We start from the raw sequence: 20,110 nt of genomic DNA, 5'->3' as shown, positions 1-20,110 counted from the left end.
TAATATCCGGAGTTCGTTATTCCTATAGTGGGGGTTATACCTGTAAGAACTTTGACGTTTAAGTTAGCATGAATTGCAAGAGATATGAAGTTAGAAATTATACCTGGATGCACGTATTTAAAATAGTGCATATATTACAAATTATGATCTTATGATGTTATGAATTTTTCTAATATGGATTCATCTTTTCATGAGCTATTCTTATTATAAGATACTATTTTTTTCCTTCATATGATATCTTGTTCATGGTTTTAAATTTATATATAATCGGGATAACTGGATAAGTACGGTTTTGATCCTAAGATTTAGGGTCAAAATCAAAATTGCTACTAACCTTATTTTTATTCGAAATCATTCTCAATATTTCATCTGGTATTAAAATCGTCATTTTTGACAAATTTATCCTTTATAAAATTTAATAATTAAAAAAATAATCTTCTTTCTTATCTCTTTCTACCCTGTCATCTTCCTCCTCCCATCCTATCATCAGCATTCACTCTCCCTCACCCAAACCCAATGCCTCTTCTCTTAGACTCAGAGACTATCCTCTATCAACGGCAGCCTAACCTCCTTCTTCCTCTCATACCCGTGTTTTTGCCTCCACCAATAATAATCTGCTATCCTACTTCCAGCGGCACCTCTGCCTCCACCAATAATGTCCCGATCATGTTGTCACTATCGCCTCCACCTATATCACTTCTCCTCCTCCACTCGCGTCGTTTTTCTGCCTCCACCCACAAAAATCTGTTCGCTTCTAGCAGTCTAACGATACCTCTGCCTCCACCAATAATGCCCCCGTCGTTGCCACCTCCACTTGTGTCCATTCTCCTTCTCCACTCGCTTCGTTGTTCTGCCTCCACATGCGACGACAAACTCGCCTTCAGCAGCTCAGCGGTGGTCCACCAATAGAATCCCTGTGCCCACCGTCATCCACCTTCTCTATTACCAATAAGTTACTAATATAACTTGTATTTGACTGTTTTTGGTAATTAGATTTATGAATTTCTGCTTCTTGTAATTGGATTTGAGTTTTGTTAATTGTATTTAGAAAATTTTAATTGTAGTTAGAGCTAAGTTTTATTAATTGTATTTAACGATTTTTAGGATTTGTTTGAGTGAATTTATAAGAAAATATTTTAAGTTATTTTTTTTCAAAAGATCATTTGAAAAAGTAAAAATAATTTTATGTTTGGATATTTCATGTAAAAAATATTTGTATCTATTAATTATGTTTAAGTACAATAAGATAAAATCACTTTTTTGTTTATTTATTATGTAAAAAATATTTTTTTAAAGAAAAAAATCTTTTAAAAAATAGAAATTAAAACTTTTAAAAAAAGATTTTTTTATTATTTTTTAATACTTTTATTTTTACCATTAAAAATTTGTCAAACATATATAAATAAAATATTTTTTATTAAAAAAATCTTTTCTATCGATTTAATGACATTTAAATAAGAACTTAGTTCTTCTTTCTAAAGTATTGGAAGGGACAAAAATGGGAGAAAAAAAAAAAAAGTTTCTTTAATAAGGGGAGAAGACAACCAAATAAAGAGGATGATAAAAGGAATATTTTTGTCATTTAAAAAATATTTTATTTTAAAAAATAACTTTAATACCAAATGAAATGTTGGGATGCTTTTGAATAAAAAATAAAATTAGGAATGATTTTGATTTTGATTTTAGACTTAAAAAGTCAAAACAGTACTTATTCCTATATAATTAATATTATAGCATTTCATTTAAATAATTTTTATAATATAATAATTAATTAAGCTCATAAAGTTAAATTATTAGATATTAGAACGAATAATAACAAATTAATTAATATTCTCTTTGTAATATTTTTTTAGAATTAAAAAAAAAAGTATGAGGAGCCAATAGAATATTTGTACAATGCGTATAATGGAAGTTTAAGGAATATTAGAGATATAACTATTAGTGTTATCTTTTCCCATCAATGTAAGTCTTTGAGATGAGTGGTATCATGACATGGTATTAGAGTTTTAGATTTATCAAAGCAGTTCCTTAAGATTTTTCATACTCTTCAATCTAATTTTTGATATTGGAGTTAGAGAAATTGTCAAAAAAATATATGCTAACAAAAAAAATAGAATATATAATTAATTAACAACTATATTGTACACGATATCATTTTTTCCCTATCGCACTTCACATTTAAATCCTTAATCTTTAAAGTAATTTTTGCTCTCGGAAAGGATAATACTTTTTAGCTTTTACTCAAATTTTTATATAATATCTCGGTACTCACTTCAATAACTTTAAATATGAGTGTATGCGTTACATTACCAGTTCTTCAGCTTAACATATAGTTAAATTCCTATACAATATCACTTTGACGAGTATTACAGTGTGCCTTTATAATTTATATAAAATGGACATTTTTTTAATTTATTTCCTCAAATAGAAGTCTTCTATGAAATTTATCTTACATGTATATATCTACTGTCTTGCCATGTATGTGTTATGGTAGTGTTTGTTTCTCATTTCGCAAGTTCTTCTAACTGTCTTTTCTATTTTTTTTTATCTCCTCTTTTTGAAATCCATAGCTCATTATTAATAATTTTGTTGAAAAGTATCACTTTGACAAAAAGAGACCACACATATTTACTTGCTTGAAGAAGTTGCATTGAGCAAGATAGTAAATTTGAAATGATTTATGCTAGGAACTAATTAGAAGTATAGACAAGTGATGTTAATTGGTTGAAAAATAGGTTAGTTATATAAAAAAAAAAAAAAACTACTATCTTAATTTGTTAGAATTTTAAAATTAAAAATAAAAAAATTAGTTTAAATTGACTTATATCATAATTAATTTTCTAGATTTTTTTTATTTAAAAAATATTTTCAATGATATGTATAATTGAATGATATGATTATGCTAAACTAATTAGTCAACTTATGTTTGGTAATGAATTTATTAGTCTCTATTTTTGAATCTTTGAACTGAGTTACATTTTAAAATCATTAAAATTGGTTAAATTCATTGGACTAATTTATTTATTCATTTAAATAGATGAATTTTACCTTTAAAATTAATTCCATTTAAATTTTAAGTTAAACGGATTGAATCTAATAAAAAAATAACAGATTAAACTTGCTAAATAGATAATCTATTTAATTTTTTTTAAAAAATAGTATTTTTAGTTAATATTTTTTTTATTCGATTCGAAAATTTAATTTATCAACTAAAAAAATATTATCTATTTATTAAAATATTTTATAAAAAATAAATAGATCAATCTATTGAATCAATTAAATTGATCATAAATAATCTAAATTAAAAAATTATAGTTGTTAAATAAAACAAACTTAAATAGATCAATCTATTTAATCTATATGATTAAACAAATCGAGTCTAAATGAGCTGAACGGACCATTTAATTAACGACCTACCGGATTATATTATCAAAAGTAAACGTGTTATTTAGTCGTATGGTCCTCAACCTTTATTATTAAAATAAAAAAATACAGTACAAATTCAAAACGCAAAGTCAAGGTACAAACAGATATTTTATAAGCTAGTGACATTTTCGTTGACTAGTATTTAGCGAATAACATGGTAATATTATTCAATTTTCCTTAGTACAACTTGCTTATATATATTTTCATATATATATCGTTGAATTCCTTCTAGTACATCATCTTTGATCTATTCCTTCCCTTTATTTTAGCTTTCACATTTAACCACGTTTCTTATTTATGTCCGCTGCTGTTTTAATTATTCTATTTTTTACTCATTTATCAATTATCATACATTCATGAAAAGTATATAGATATATGTGCATGCATAAGTTTTTTTTTTTTTTTCATATGAAAAAGTACAGGTGAATAATATTAGTAAATAATATAAATAATAAAATTAAAAAAATAAATTAATTTTAAATATAATTAATAGTTTGATTAATTAAATTTTAATATTAATTATTTTTTAAATTAAAAAAAATCAGAATTTTCACATTGCTAAATTAAATTTCTGCAACTATCCTCTCGTCTTATCTTCTTTTCGCTTGACCTTTTTCTCTTTTACATTCTCAATCCAGTCCCAACCTTCTATCCGACACCACCGCCATCACCACCGACGACCACCGTTGCCTACCCCCTTTCTCTTCCTTCTTTTTTTTTCTTCTTCCCTCTTTCTCCATTTTTCCTCAATCCCCTGTACGCTACCTTGCTGGTCTCTGTGCAAAGCCTAATCCCGACGAGAAACCCCAATGCAACTCAGCAGTGGCTGAACTCTGTGCCGCTGCAACACCACCTCTGCTATCCCTCTCTTTCCATTTTTCCCTTTCACCGACGCAGGTTCTATGCTTCTTCCTGCCTGTGTTCTTTCGTTTATTTATTTTAACTAATTTTTAATTCTGCTTTTAGTGTTTAGATTAGGCTTAGATTAATGGATTGATACTTTTTGGATTCCAAAATGTTTGATGGCTGATTTTTCTAGATTGATTGCTGCTTAAATTGAGTTTAAAATTCCTGTTTATATATTGTGCACACTATATGCTCAATGAAATGACTGAGTGAAACTTTTTATTTAATTCTTATATTTGGCCAATATTTGTCTTAAATTTTGTTATTTTTAGGCATTATAATTCAGAATTGTGTAATGTTATGCTATTTATAATGATGTTTAGATTGAGTTTTGACATGGCACTTGATTATTAGTTTTGTTTAAACACCAAATTGGTTTAAAATTTTAAATTTGGTCATTTGATTAGTGTAATTAAGAAGTGCATATCATGTTTAGTTAAGTAAATTGAATGAAACTACCTATTTATGTATGTTTTAAACATTTCACATGGTTGCCATTAGATTATTTTAAATTTCCATCCTTATACTTCTATGCCATGCATGCACAAATAAATTTGGTCACAACTCACTTTATAGATGAAAATATATATTCTAAGTGGAAATGTTGTTCATTTTGGATGCTAATTAAATATATTTTTTATTTTTGCATTCTTTTTTATTTTTTCATGCTATATAATATTGCTAAAAAATATATGTACAGTTGTGCATAACATACAATATAGTACTCAAAGGCCCTAAAATTCTAATTAGCAAGTCCACAATACATACAACATTGATTACTACTATAAGAAAAATAAATTAATTAATAAACAAATAAAAAGAAAAAGAAATAAGAGAGGATTGGAAAGGAAGGAATTGAAGAAACGAAAATGGAGAATGGGAGTGTATCATTCACATCCAAGAAGAAATAACGAGTTTTTTGACTTTTCAAAGCATAGAAATGGACTTGGTTTTAGGGTGTGTAGGTGCGATTCAGTTGTGGCAGATCCATGCATGCTCTATATAAATAGTTAATATAAGCTTAACAAATTAGGTGAGATTTTTTATGAGTACACTTTTCATTATTATTATTTCTTGTAAGTTATGTATAGTAATAAATTTTTAATGATATTTTTAGAAAAAGTATTAATAAAATCTTTTTAGTTGAAACTTGTTTAATAGTACGGTATCTAATTAGTTTGTGTATGTTTGATTGTAGGTCATAGAATGTACGGACATTACTGGAAGTGATGACACAAATCTTGTTGATGAGGTTTGATCTTTCGTATATTGCTATTTTTTCGTGAACTGGATATTTGAATTGATCATTAATCCTCATGTTCATCGAATGGTGTCTGTTTTGAACTGATTCGCAGTTACCGAATCATAGTTGCCTTGTCGAAGACGAAATACCAAGAGTTAGGATGCGGTTTGAGCATTTGAAACTGGCTTAGGATTTTTATACAACATATGCAAAGAAAGTCGGTTTCGATTTAATAGCGTAGCGGATAGTTATTTCTATTGGTACCCAAATGGTTATTTTGTAATAGCCTTGGTGTGATGTGTATAATTAGTTACAATTATGTTAAACTGGATATTTGATTTAATAGGATAGCGGATGTTTATTTCTATTGTTATCCAGATGGTTATTTTGAATAGTTTGGGTGTAGTGTGTGTGATTCATTAAAAGTATTATAAATTGGATGTTCGATTTAATAAGAAAGCGAATGGTTATTTCTTTTGTTACCCAGATGGTTATTTAGAATAATCTGGATGTAGTGTGTGTGATCAGTTGCAAGTATTTTAATATGGATGTTTGATTCAATAGGATAGCGGATGGTTATTTTTACTAGTACCCAAATAGTTATTCGTAATAGTCTTGGTGTAGAGTATGTGGTCAGTTACAAGTAATAAAGGCTGGATGTTTGATTCTATAGACTAACAGATAGTTATCTCTATTGTCACCCAAATGGTTATTTAGAAGAGTCTTGCTGTGGTGTGTAAATAGTAACAAATAGTAGAGACTGGATGTTCGATTCTATATGATAGCGGATGGTTATTTTTATTGGTACGCAGATGGTTATTTTTAATTAATAACTTTTACGCTTCGCTAATATCTTGAAACAGAACCCTGAAAATTTATCCTTTCAGTTGTAACAAAATTCCACCATGAAAACACGTAAACAATGTGAAAAAGGTATTTGTGGTCTTAAAGACTAAGGTTCAATTTGGGTTAACAACTTGAATAAGCTCTTTTGAAAAAAGAGTTTAAAGTAGAAAGACTTTTATTAATAGCAACTTATAAATATGTTATTTTGTGTTGATTTTTAGTTATAAAAATACTTATTTTAAAGTTGTAGTGTTTGGATAAATAACTGGAAAAAATACAATTTTTTTACACAAAAGAATGGATATTAAAATTCTAATTCACAATAATCTTAATGGCAATGCAAAAGAAATTATTATATAGTTAGTATTTGTTGTTTTATTGTGCATGATATGATAGGTGAAAATTAAAAATTAATATGAAATGTGTGTCAATGTATATTTTGTTGTTGTTTTTTAGTTTTTTTTATTGTGGCTTTTCATAATTTAAAATTTAAAAAAAAGTAGTTGTCTGCTACTTCCCAAACGGGTTCTAGGTACATCTATTACTTTTTCTGATTCCGGTTCTTCCTCACAGGTTTATCAATAGTCCGCTCGCATTATTTAGAAAATTTCACACGCATAAAAAATATTATTTCTATAAATAAAACTATGTATTATTCTTAAAATTTTAACACGAGTTTTTACAACATCCATGATTGAAAATAATAAAGTCACAAATATGTAGACATCAAACATTATACAACTATAGTATTTACAACCAATTTAACTCATATATAGTTAAGCCATCCCTAAAAGTCATCTCTTTTTGCATCCATCGTTTCTTACAAAATTGAACATCCATAATTCATAGAAATTAAAAGTCAATCACATGAACAAGAAACAGATAAAGAAAAGAATTCTAAAATATCAAGCCCAAACTCTATCAAATTTCATACAGTTCGCTTTAATCCAAGCATCCATGAACCATGTGATATTACTATCTTTGCTGTAATTTAAAAAAATATGAAAATCAACAGCAGAACATCCACGGTCGTGCGCAGTATGAATACACAGGCAGATAACAAAAAAATCAAGTAAAACAAGGTCCTTAAAAGCGTACCAGTCAAAATTGAACTTCTGATTACGAAAGTCACCAAAACAAGTCATAATATAATCAGCTTGATAGGCTCTAGAGATTAGTAACAATAGAAATTGCTTCCTAAATGCCGTAGATCATCTCACAACGCCCAACTTTAAACATTCATCTAGTATAATTTTTCCGCTGCAAGTATTAAAAAAAATCAAACGGACCAATTAACTTGCAAATTCAAGGCAACGCATTATTTATTTCGATCTGGTGTGTCAAAAGAACTATTCATACTGACTTACTCAGTGTTTTTAAAGTCTAAAGCTGGTTTATTTAGAATGTTCCCAAATATTGATTGCGATGGTAGTCAAATATGCTGATCAACATGTAAATAGAGTCTTTACATGGTTAAACTCAATGCCAAAACTACTTTTATTTAGATCCTATTCAATCAAATGCATCAAATGCAAGTAGACATGTGAGAAAAAATTAAAAGACACTCTCAACTAAGACTAGAAAAATGTAAATTGATTCCAAATTATTCTTACAATTTTTTCGTTAAATAAACAAACGAGATACCAATTTAAACTTATCTTTTCAAAATCAAATATGCATAATCAGATAATTGAACAGTTATTCAAATGTGACACCCCTTTTAGGTTATGTATTAGAAGGAAGAAAAAAGTTAACATCCTCAACCAAATTTCAAACAACTATGCAAAAAATTCAACCATCCATTCATGTATAGAAATGACCATCCGACTTAGAGTGATTAAACAACTCACAAAGCAACAAATTGCAAACACGTGCTTCACATCAATTGCTGACTTACTAATACCCGGAGACAAAACAAATCCAAATACAGCCAAGTATTAAAAAGCAAGACGCGAAAAGCCGGATCCTCAACAACATGTACATGTTATTATTCTTTTCAGTTTCCTTATGTTAACAAACACTTGAAGAAGTTAAACAGACCCAACAATTCCCACAAGTAGCAAAACTCTTCTATGCAACCACAACATAAAAATTATTATGAACATCTAAACCTTGAAGAAACAGCTATCAGGAGACTAACCTTTAATAGGGGCAAGCAAACACACACCAGGTTGCTCTGGTTTTGTCCAAAGAAGACTCCAAGCGGCGCGGACATGCAGGGACTTCAACCTCGGGAGATGACCGTTAAAAGATAACGTGGGTGGCGGATGGGTGACTTTCACGCGACGGCGACAGGGGTTCGCCTGCTGCTGCTCGTCTTCACAATGGAGGCGCGCCGGGAAATGGTCGGTTCGGAGAGAAGCAGGATGGACGACGGGATACAGCAAAAAAGAAGTATCGGATGTGGGAAGGTTCTTCTTTATTAATGCCGTTTCAATTGAGGGTAGGAGAAGGCTACTACTTCTTAAATGCCGTTTCAATAATAAAAAAGAGGAAAAATTTTTACTACTAAGTCAAAAAAAAAGAGTGAGTGGCATGATTATAATGTTAGTAATTAAGATGATTAAAATTAAAATTTAAGTTAGATAGTATATATGAATATACTATGTTAATAATTTAATTAGACTAATTTTTAAGATCCATTATTTATATTATTCAACAAATTTATTGTCTACTTAGTATTCTCCTTTTCACATATATGCGTGCACAAATGTAAATCCTCTTGCTCTAAGGTATATATACTATATGCTTGATAATAATCTTGATTGATTTGTTGACTTTGAGATATTAAACTACAAAAAATGTGACTTTTAAGTTGTATGCATAACGATGTGGACTAATCTTTTTCACACTTCTTTTTCAATAAAAAATATTAAAACGATCTCCAGCATTTGACTATAATTTTTTAAAACTCCGCGTGGAAGGATAAACAACTATAACTAATTAAATTACAAAAACTAAACTATAACTTTTACTAATCAATAAAACAAGGGAATTAGTCAAAATGAAGTAGATATATATCCGAACTCTGGACAAGTTATTGCCATTCAAGAGAAAATATAATATAATATAATATAATAACAACTAATCAATACATAATTATATATATATATATATATATATATATATATATATATATATATATATATATATATGATGGATATGATGAAAGATGTCAAGAACGACAGAGTATGAAAAATTAGTTCTAGAAAATAAGAAGCAGCAAAAAATTTATAAGACGATGGATTTATTAATTGAATATTCAAAAATTTCTTTTCACTTCAATTTTTTTTGAAATTTTTTAATAGGCGAAAACTCTTGGCGGTGGCCAACAAAAGAAAATGCAAAATAACAGGTGAAGAAAAATTCCAAGTCGGCCAAGTATGCATGGTTGCATCATGCAAATGACAGAATAACAAGAATACAATTATTGTTTGTTGTTTCTATTATATCCTTGCAGCTATATTCTTTTAGCTTACTACAACAAAATGAATTTTCTTAGTATTTTAATGGAACATTTTTCTATAAGTATTCATTATGAGAATTAAAAAAATTATCACTCCATAACTTATCATTATAAAATATTATGTTTATTGATATACTTGGTCATCTTTAAATTTAAAAAATAAAAATATTATGTACACACTAAAATTTAATTACTAAATTAATTATTATATATTTATATATAAATATAAATTATTTAATTTATTTTTAATGTATACTTTATATTTTAATATATATTTTATATATTAATGACTGATTCTTTTGGATATTGTTTAAAAAAATAATATTAACAAAAGTTTTATTATGTTATAATGAATAAAAAATATTAAAAGTTAATGTATTCACTAAAACAATGTCATAAAATTATTGTATCCTAAAAATTTAAGTTCATAAAAAAAACAATATAAATAATTGTATTTTTTAATTTTTTGGACATAAAACTTTGAGGTTATGTCATAAAATTATTTTTCTTAAAAACTTAAAATAAGAGAAAAAAGACAATGTAAATTATTATATCTCTAATAAATAAAAAATTGAATATTTTAGCCCCTCGAATCAAACCAATTTGATATTCGATCAAATTGATTTGTTTCAGATATGTTGAGGAAAACAAATTAAAACTAAAGTTAAACTAGTCTAATTAAATGTTATTCCATTTATATATTTAGATTTACTTTTCATTAAAAGATAGTCCAAATCAGCCGCCGGTTTATACTTCTAAACAAAAAAAACAGCGGGCATATCATTACAAGTTTCTTAACAACCACTGTCTTTTTTATTCACTTAAATTTGAAAAACGGGTCCAAAATAGACACTCAGTTAAATAATATAAAAATAACGTTATGTACCCTGATTTCTTATACTTCCTCGCCACGGAGTAGCTAGCTCAGTGTATAAATAGCACACAACCTATGTACCCAATAATCCACAGAAATCAGAGTTAGTGCTCTTACACACTTATATACATTACTCAAAGCATATGTATTAAGTAAAAATAGCACACAAAAATGGCAAGGTTTTCTATACTTGATAAAAATGGTTTTATGTTGGTTCTTTTATTATGTCTAGAAACTACTAGTATGCTCACAAATGCAGAAATATCCACAGATCTATGTCCAATATTATTTCATGCACCCACACCCATCACACTATCCAATAAATTTGCTTGTGACAATACTACCCTTACACTTGCCTCAACCGATTACGGTTTTGTGATTAACGAAAAGCCGTTAGCGGTTCTTGAACCAACTTCCACGCACGACATAACAGAACTGATAAAGCTGTCAAATTCCCTTCCTACCCCTATCCCAATAGCAGCTAGAGGGCAAGCACACTCGGTGTACGGACAAGCGATGGCGCGTGAGGGGATAGTGGTGAACATGACGCATCTAAACGGTTACAGACACGGGAAGGGGGTTGTTATATTTCGCGATGAGAAGGATCCATGGAATTCTTATGCTGACGTGGGCGGGGAGCAGGTGTGGAACGATGTGTTGCATGCCGCACTGGAATATGGACTCACACCACTCTCGTTTACTGATAGTTTGGGCACTTCGGTTGCCGGAACCCTCGTCAATGCCGGAGTTGGTGGCCAAGTATTCAAATACGGCCCTCAGATCTCTAATGTTTATGAACTCGATGTTATTACTGGTATGCATTCCTATTATTCCCTATGCCTTTGTTTATGAGACACTGGTAAAAATAGAGCAATGATAGGGCCAGCAATTTTTGTGATTGTTAGCTATCAATTAGCCATCAATGATGATTTGATGGTGTGAGATTGGTGTGAGATTTTATCCAATGACTCATCTTTCTCTGCTGATTACATGCTGGCTAAAATTCAATAAAACTGCTAGCCCCTAAATTTTTCCGTAAAAATATACAGAGACATAACATTGTACATAAAAATATAGTGAAAATTTAGGCACAGTCCACTTCACGTGAAGTTGATAGCTGAGAGCTCCGTTAAATAAAAATGTAGTTAATCAGTAAAATTATTTAACTGCTCTCAATTATCAACTTCACGTGAAGTGGGCTGTATTTGAATTTCTACCTAAAAATATTGTATTTAGTGGTATTAAATTAATATATTTTAGATTTTTTATAAAAAATACAAAAATATTAAAAGAGGTAATTTTTTATTAATTTTTTATAATTATATTTTTTTAAATTTTTTGTAGAATAAAATAATAAAAAATATCTCTAAATTTACACTTCGAATTAATTCTTAAAAAAATATACCAATAAAATTTGTTATGATAGCAGATATGATATGTTATCTCTAAATTAACTCTTATGATTATAGTATAAATTTTTAATTTGAACTAATTTATTCACTTTTTATCGTAAAAGACATTATTGATATTTTTATTTTTTCAAAAAATAATATTAAAATATAAATTTTCAGGAATTTATTTGTTATTTTATTTTTTTATAAAAAATAAAATAAAATATATTTTTAATTTATTTTAATTTATCACTAAATAAAATATAAAAAATATTAATTTTTACTTTTTATGTTTTATTTTTAATATGTTATCTTATTATTTTTTTATAATTATTTTTAGGGGATCATTTTATTTCATTTTACTAAATTTAAGTGAAGTTGTTGAAGACAACAGGCGTGACTCATTCAACATGTTTAGTTAAATTATTATCACCTAACAACTTTTTTTAGTCAACTTTTCTTTTTCATTTGATTGGTTTATTTTTTCTTATATTTCTTTGGGTTGGGGGAAACGTGGAGTGTTCAGTTTAGTCATGTGTGTAAGCAAAATTTTATATACTTGTTTAAATATAAAATTTATGCATTGGATCTTGCGTCTTTGACAGGAAAAGGAGATCACGTGACCTGTTCTGCCAAAAAGAATTCAAAATTATTTTACGGTGTCCTTGGAGGTTTAGGACAATATGGAATAATCACTAGAGCAAGAATAGCTTTAGGTCCCGCCCCAGCAAAAGTAAGTATTATTTAACTATTATTGAATTTTTATTATTATATTTATTATAAATATTAATTAAGTTTTGGCGATGATTTTATTGCAGGTGAAGTGGCTCCGTTTGCTTTACACTGATTTCTCTGAATTTACTAAGGACGAAGAACACTTAATTTCAGTTCATGGAAGAAGTGGCAGCAATGGATTCGATTTCGTACAAGGTTTTCTTAAGATAGAGCATTGGCCTGATGACCTTTCCTTTTATCCAATGGAAGATGTGCCTCGCATACATTCCTTAGTGTCCCAACATAACATCATTTATATCTTAGAGCTTGCTAAATATTATGATGATAGTAATCAAGCCGACATTGACGAGGTAATTAATTATTTGTTAATCATTTTATAGTCACGCGTATATTTTCTTAGGAGCCACTTATTTAGTTATTTACCATATGTTGTTTTTTTCAAACAGGACGTGGAAAATTTAATCAAGGGGTTAAAATACGTTCCTACATTTAAGTTTGAAAGGGACGTATTGTACGAGGGTTTCCTAAATAGGTACAACTTTGTTGATCACCTTCTTGCGGCACAAGGGCTTGCAGAGGCACCAAAATCTTGGTTGGATCTCTTTGTTCCAGGATCCAGAATTTCAGATATAAATGAAGGTGTATTCAAGGAAATTGTCTATAAGCAAAATATTACTGCCATTGGGATCATGTTAGTTTTTCCCATGAACAAAGCAAAGTAAGTTCCGTCACTAAATGAATCTAAAGTGAAAACTCAAGTACGGTTAATTTTATGTAAAGTTAAAGTTGAGAATCGTTAAATAATAATTTAATTAAATCTATTAAATTATTTAACGATTTTTAACTATTAATTTCAAATTAAATTAATTATATCTGAATTTTCACCTAAATTTAATTCAAAAGTTAATTTTTTTGGGTTAATTTTTAAAAATTATTTTTTTACGCTAAATTTTAAATCTCCAAAAAAGATAAAAATAATTAATATTAAATAATTTAAAATTAATTAATTATTTATATTTATTCTAATGTATATATTAATTAATTCACAGATGGAATGATAAAATGGCGGTGGCAATACCCGATGAAGAAATATTCTACCTTGTGAGTCTTCTACATTATGTTTCACCCGATAAATATGAAGCATCGAGTACTCTAAAATATCAAGTATTAGATTTCTGTAAAAATTCGGGTATTGGGATCAAAGCATATCTTCCAAAAAACAAAACTCACGAAGAATGGAAGGAGCATTTTGGACATAAATGGGAAAGTTTCAAAGATGGAAAAGATGAATTTGATCCCAAAAGAATATTGGCTCCTGGACAAAGAGTTTTCAATTGAAAACAACGAGAGTTTTCAAGTTTCAGTACGTCTTGTTTTAATTAAATAGATCAATAAGCAGTTTATTTAGTGTACTTTGGATATTAAATTTTAATGTATGCTCTTGTCATATGTAGTCAATAAAATAACATAAGCTCTTGTTATATGAATTTGGATTTGGGCTTTTTTTTTTTAATTTGAGAAAAAAAAGATAGTTACTCACAAAATGTCATTATGTGAATAATTATGGAAACAAAAAAATCAATGATAATAGATGCATTCTATGGCGACTTTTGATGTTCAATGGCTATAATGACTAATGTGTTTGTATTAATTTATGACTTTTACGTGTAGTAAAAGAAAGTGTTTGATTTTGAATTTGACATTGCTAATGACAATAAAAATCATTAAGCAAACATGATAAATAAGTAAATAACTAAATATATATATATATTTTTATATCATAAATTTAGTGTTAAATTACATGCAAAATTTATCTGTTCGAACTATTATATATAATTCGAGCTATTTGTTGTTGTAGTCCCCTTTTATATCTTGTTTAAAGTTAAAGATGACAAACGCAATGCTAGTAACACGGCGTCGTCGTCGCTTATCAATGCCATCATGTTGTCTATTCTCTTTGTCATGGTTGCGACGAAATTTGGTTGGACTTACCTGTGCCTTGGTTTTATCATTGCTGTCGGAATAGATGTCTAGCTCTACTTGTAGACACGCTTCACTTCTCCAAATCGATTTTGGTCCTCGATGGTTGCTAAGATACGTGGCCTAGTTCAGGTGTTGCTGATGCTATTGTTTGATTAAGATGTCCTCCAATTTTATTGATATCAATTTTCTTTCTTATTAGAATTCTGTTGTATAGTTGTTGACCAGACATCATGATTAGCATTAAAATAAGAAAACCACTTTAATAAAGAAACTAAAAATGTCTTTTTTTTTAAAGACGTTCACACATGTCATATTATTATTAGACATCCTTATTAAACCGGTTAATAATTTATTTTTTTATTATAAATCAAAATAAAATTGGTTTATTATAACAACAATAATAAATCCAATTATCTGCATTATAATTATTAGACCGAATTTGATCCGATCGAATTATACCATCTAAACCGAATATCTTTAAATTTTTTGATAAAAAGACAATTATATCCTGACTTTTTGTTTTTTGGAGATACGTTTAAATCGCTAAAAATTTATAAATATAATTAAATCCCTAAAAAAATTGAATTTATTATTATTGTTATAAAAAATTGATTTTATTTTAATTTATTAAAAAATTTAAAAATAACTAATTCATTAATACATCCAATAATAATATAACACATAAATATCTTTTATACAAAGATGTTTTACACATCTTTATGAAACATCTCCTCAAAATAAAAAAAATTAGTGAACTCAAGTACTGTTTTAAAAAACTATTTATCAATTTTTTATTGAGTGGTCTTGGTTTAATCATTTGTAGTCACCAATAATGTGCCACCAAAGATGTGGCCATGATAATATATATATATATATATATATATATATATATATATATATATATATATATATATATATATATATATATATATATATATATATATATATATATATATATAAACAACGGAACCGACTGCGACTAATGATTTTGACGCATCCTAGTTATTGGTTGACCACGACGGAGAGATAATTAAGTTCCTTATTTTTATATAAAAATAATATTATAAATTATTAAATTATTTAATATATTAATTGAATATATTTAATTGAATAATCTAATAATTTACATTCTTAATTTTACATGATAAATATATCTTAGCTTTATCGACATATTTATCCTAATAAAATATATGTTATGTTATGGTTATAATTATTATAGACCTAAATTTTTGTTTAGGGTGGTAATATATATTTTATCTGTAGATACTTAATTTGATCTAATCGGATTGAATAAGATTACCAACTCGATTACAATGGATAGGATTTTTGTACAGGTCAAGTAGGGTATGAATTGAGTTTGAATTCAACTCGCATTCTATATATGTATATGTTATATATTTATATAAAAATATATTTCAAATAGATGTTGAACTAAAGACATTTCACTAAATATAAAAGATTTTTAGTTACTAAAAAAATTATTAATTAATAATTTAATACATTTTTTACATAAAAATTAGTTTTATTTTAAATTATCATTAAGTTATATAATAATGTTGTACCTTTTTTTGTAATCCGCGAATAAAATCGGATATCCGCATATTAAGAATGAATAGAATTAAGATTGAAATATCCTCAACCCACAAATAGAGTAGAATTGAGTTCATATAAAAATATCAATTCACGAATAAAATTAGGGTTGGATTCAAATCATACACTATCCTATCTATTGTCACCTCTACCCTTATCGATTAGATTCTGTTGGAAATATAATATAAACTAAGCGTCTTCATAGGTCGGGTGAAAATCGAGTTTATCCTGATCCATACCCGATCCTAAATATATACCGGGTCTATTTTTTAGACCATAATCTGGCCCTAAACCCGATAAAATTTAAACATTTTTAGGCCACAACTATATCGGATCTAGATCGAGTGAAAATCGGATCTTTAAAACTTTAACAATAATTTACAAAAAAATTTATTTATGATGCACTTTGTTAAGTTTGGAAAGCCAATAATTGATTAAAAGTGATAAAAAAATATTATTATCTAGTTATCAATTATTTGTGTAATGTATTTAGTTAGTGTTCAAGAAAATAGATTAAACAACTTGGCCCCAAAAACAAATCATTAAGCCCACATACACTATCACAAATCTTAGTCAACTACAAGCAAATCAAATATTATGATTGGACTCGGTCACCAACACCCACACTTTAAAAAATTTGAACTTAAAGGTCTCAGATTTAACTTCTATTGACTGCAGTCGAAGAGAAAAAATTGGTAAATGTGTGAGGAGTGTGTAGATGTGTATTATACATAGAATTGAGAGTTGTCAAATCCATATGAGAATATTTAGAAATGGGATTGTCCAATCCATCTGACAAAAAAAAATTTGAACTCCAAGTTTTATTTATTTTAATCTTCTTGAAACTTCCATCCTCTCTCTCTTCACTATCTTTCGGTCAAGTCACTCAACAAACTGCAAAAATTAGGTTATGAAAAAAGGTAAAAAGATTATTTTCAAATCTAAACAAAGAAGAAGGGCTACAACCAAAAAATTATTCTATCTTGGTTTGAGAATGTCAAAAAGCTTCTTTCTCCTTTTGTGCTTCACTTAGAAATCGTAAAATTTTTTACCAAACTTCAAGATCAAATCAAGCTACCATGGAGATAGTGAAGTCAAACATGGTCAAAAGTTCATCAACACTTAGAAACAAAATTTGGGACCAAAGTCAAGTTCAACGGATGAAATTATTGGAGCTTGAAAAAAAAAAGGATGAGAGAAAAGGTAAATTGCATCTCTCTCTCTCTCTCTCTCTCTCTCTCTCTCTCTCTCTCTCTCCAAACCGCTGCAAGCTCTGATGATTGGAGAAGAAGACAGCATTGGGTTGAACTTGGTTCAACCTTGAAAGTTTCACTCTTCTATAATAAGGATGAACGGTCAAGGGTTGAAGGTAAGAGAAAAAAATAGAGTACTGAGTTCAGTTCTCATAGCTACCCAAGCTATTCTGAGTTCTTCTCCTTCATGGTTTATATGTTATATTTTTTTCTCAGTTTAGTCTGTATCAGTCTCATTGAAAAAAGAAAAATATGGTGAGATTTGTAAGAAAAAGCCAATGAGCGGTAAAAAGCAGTGAGTTAAACTTGAAAAAAGTCATAAGATGTCTCAAATATTCTTTGTACATCTATCTATTTTGTGTCATGGTCCTGTAAAAATTCTCTTACAAGTTAGATTAGCACTTTGTTGTTGAAAGTTAGGTTGAGTCCTATTCGAATTCAGATTGGGTTAGAATCTGAATTTGTCCCACATAGGATTAGGTAGATCCTAGAGAATGATTGGTGTATGTAATCCTGTGAAAAAGATAGTTAAATTCCATCTTAATTGTGATGGAGATTGAATGTAGGCTACATGCACTTAGTAGTTGAATCAGGATATATCTATGTGTCACTTCTTTCTCTTTACTCTATTTATGTTTAAGAGACAAAAATAGGAATTTTTTTACTCGATAGGAGATAAAAGTAAAAATATCTCTTTATGTTCTGTTAATGATACAAAAGTGTCCTTCAGCAGTAAAGGATACCAAGATTCAATCTTCCCCTTTCTCTTAGCACTGATAATTATCACAGTTATGTGTAAAGAATAAATTTGTTATCGAAAATTTGATATCCATATTTGAACTTGAATTTGTCTATAAATTTTAATTTGATACTTTTTTTATCTATTTTCTAATTCAACAAGTGTAATTAAAAATAAAATAATAAACTTATAATTAATATAATATAATATTAAAATTAATATATATATCTTTTTTCACTCTTTTAGAATGCACATAAATTGGGTGAAGTTAAATTCGCATTATTCAAGATCCAGCTCAAAATAATAATTGAGTCTATTTTTTAGACTCTTATCTGATTCTAAAACTAATAAAATTATACTAAATTAACCCTTAAAATATTTGGAACCGAATAAAATTTTCGGGGTGGAATGGGCTATATGCACCCCAAGAGAAACTAGAAGCGCAAGTCAAACGGGAGAGAGATAAATCAAATATCTCTTCATTAATAAGCCGGTGACATTTTTTATTATGCCGTCCTTGACCAGAATTGAGCTTACAAGAAGTTGATATTATCCAATTGTTTCTATATTATAGCTCGAATAATCAACCAAATTAGTTAATATTTTAATTTTTAAATTTTAAAATATATAAAATAATTAACTTTAAATATTTATTTTTATTAGATAATACATTTTTTTAATTATTAACAGTAACTATTGACGTTAATAGTAAGTGTATTAACGTTAAATATTAACTCACAAAGTAACACTTAATTAATTATTGTCTGTATATTTAATTAAGACAAATTAACCTCCAAAATAAATATATAACCATTCTTAAAAAATTAAAAATTCTCAAAATAATCCTTGAAGAATTTTTGAAAATATTATTTAAAAGTTTTCAAAATTTGTAAGAAATGTTTAGAGATTTTTTTTAAAGTTTTCGAAAATTTTTATGTTTTTTTATCTTAAAGATTGATTTATCCAACTTACACACGTGAACATTTCATTAATGACAAAACTTGAAGAAAAATTTTAAAGGGCTAAAAATTTTAACATAAAAATTATATAATAGTATTTATCTTAAAAAATTTATAAATATAATTATTTTTAAGTTTATACTAATATGATAATAAATAAAATAATTATAAAAATAAAAATTACAAAATATTTAATTTCTCAAAGGTGATATAAATGAATATAATTGTTTAGGATTTAATTTGAAAAATTAAAATTTTTAAGATTGTAACTTAAAAATTTTCTATTAGCAGTTTATACGAATATAATAATACTAATATTTATTGAATACAATAATACTGTCTTTTATTTTTTATAATGATGCTGAATTTAATTATGTTTAAATTTGCAAAAAATTCATTTCAATCATTAACCATTATATTTAAAGCAAAACATTTGAAGTAATTGCAAATAAAATTAATAGTTTGAGGGAAAAAATAGATAGTAATTATGAGGGAAAAAAGTTTTATACTATTTTATTTTTGGGCTGAATTTTCTTAGTCTCAACTTTGATAAAAAAATAAAAAAGTAAAAAACTTGAGTGAAATGTAAAAATAGACGTGGAACACGATTTGTTAAGAGCATAAAACTTCAATCAATTGAGCTAACTTTTTTTAAGGTAAAACTATTAATTATTGGTTTAATTACTATGTGGTTCTATA

At 27.6% G+C, this 20,110-nt stretch overlaps 1 protein-coding gene and 1 long non-coding RNA gene across 2 annotated transcripts; one reads left to right on the top strand and one right to left on the bottom strand.

Moving 5' to 3' along the window:
* Positions 1-7,131: 7,131 nt before the first annotated feature.
* LOC112776776 (uncharacterized) lies at positions 7,132-9,101 on the bottom strand. Its single transcript, XR_003190186.2, has 3 exons — positions 8,562-9,101; positions 7,520-7,681; positions 7,132-7,405 (listed from the first exon to the last, which is right to left on the bottom strand). It is a non-coding gene; the product is annotated as an uncharacterized lncRNA (long non-coding RNA).
* A 1,683-nt stretch (positions 9,102-10,784) lies between these two features.
* On the top strand, positions 10,785-14,494 carry LOC112697113 (cytokinin dehydrogenase 2). The gene is made up of 5 exons (XM_025750134.3): positions 10,785-11,575; positions 12,758-12,885; positions 12,971-13,237; positions 13,334-13,605; positions 13,937-14,494. The coding sequence occupies exons 1-5, from the start codon at positions 10,933-10,935 to the stop codon at positions 14,223-14,225; spliced, it is 1,599 nt and encodes a 532-aa protein (XP_025605919.1). The 5' UTR covers positions 10,785-10,932; the 3' UTR covers positions 14,226-14,494.
* Positions 14,495-20,110: the final 5,616 nt, after the last annotated feature.

Source organism: Arachis hypogaea, chromosome 1 (assembly GCF_003086295.3).
Source record: "Arachis hypogaea cultivar Tifrunner chromosome 1, arahy.Tifrunner.gnm2.J5K5, whole genome shotgun sequence".
In the NCBI taxonomy this organism is placed as follows: domain Eukaryota; kingdom Viridiplantae; phylum Streptophyta; class Magnoliopsida; order Fabales; family Fabaceae; genus Arachis; species Arachis hypogaea.
Note: the sequence above shows the minus strand (reverse complement) of the source record. Positions and strands in the feature narration are given on the sequence as shown.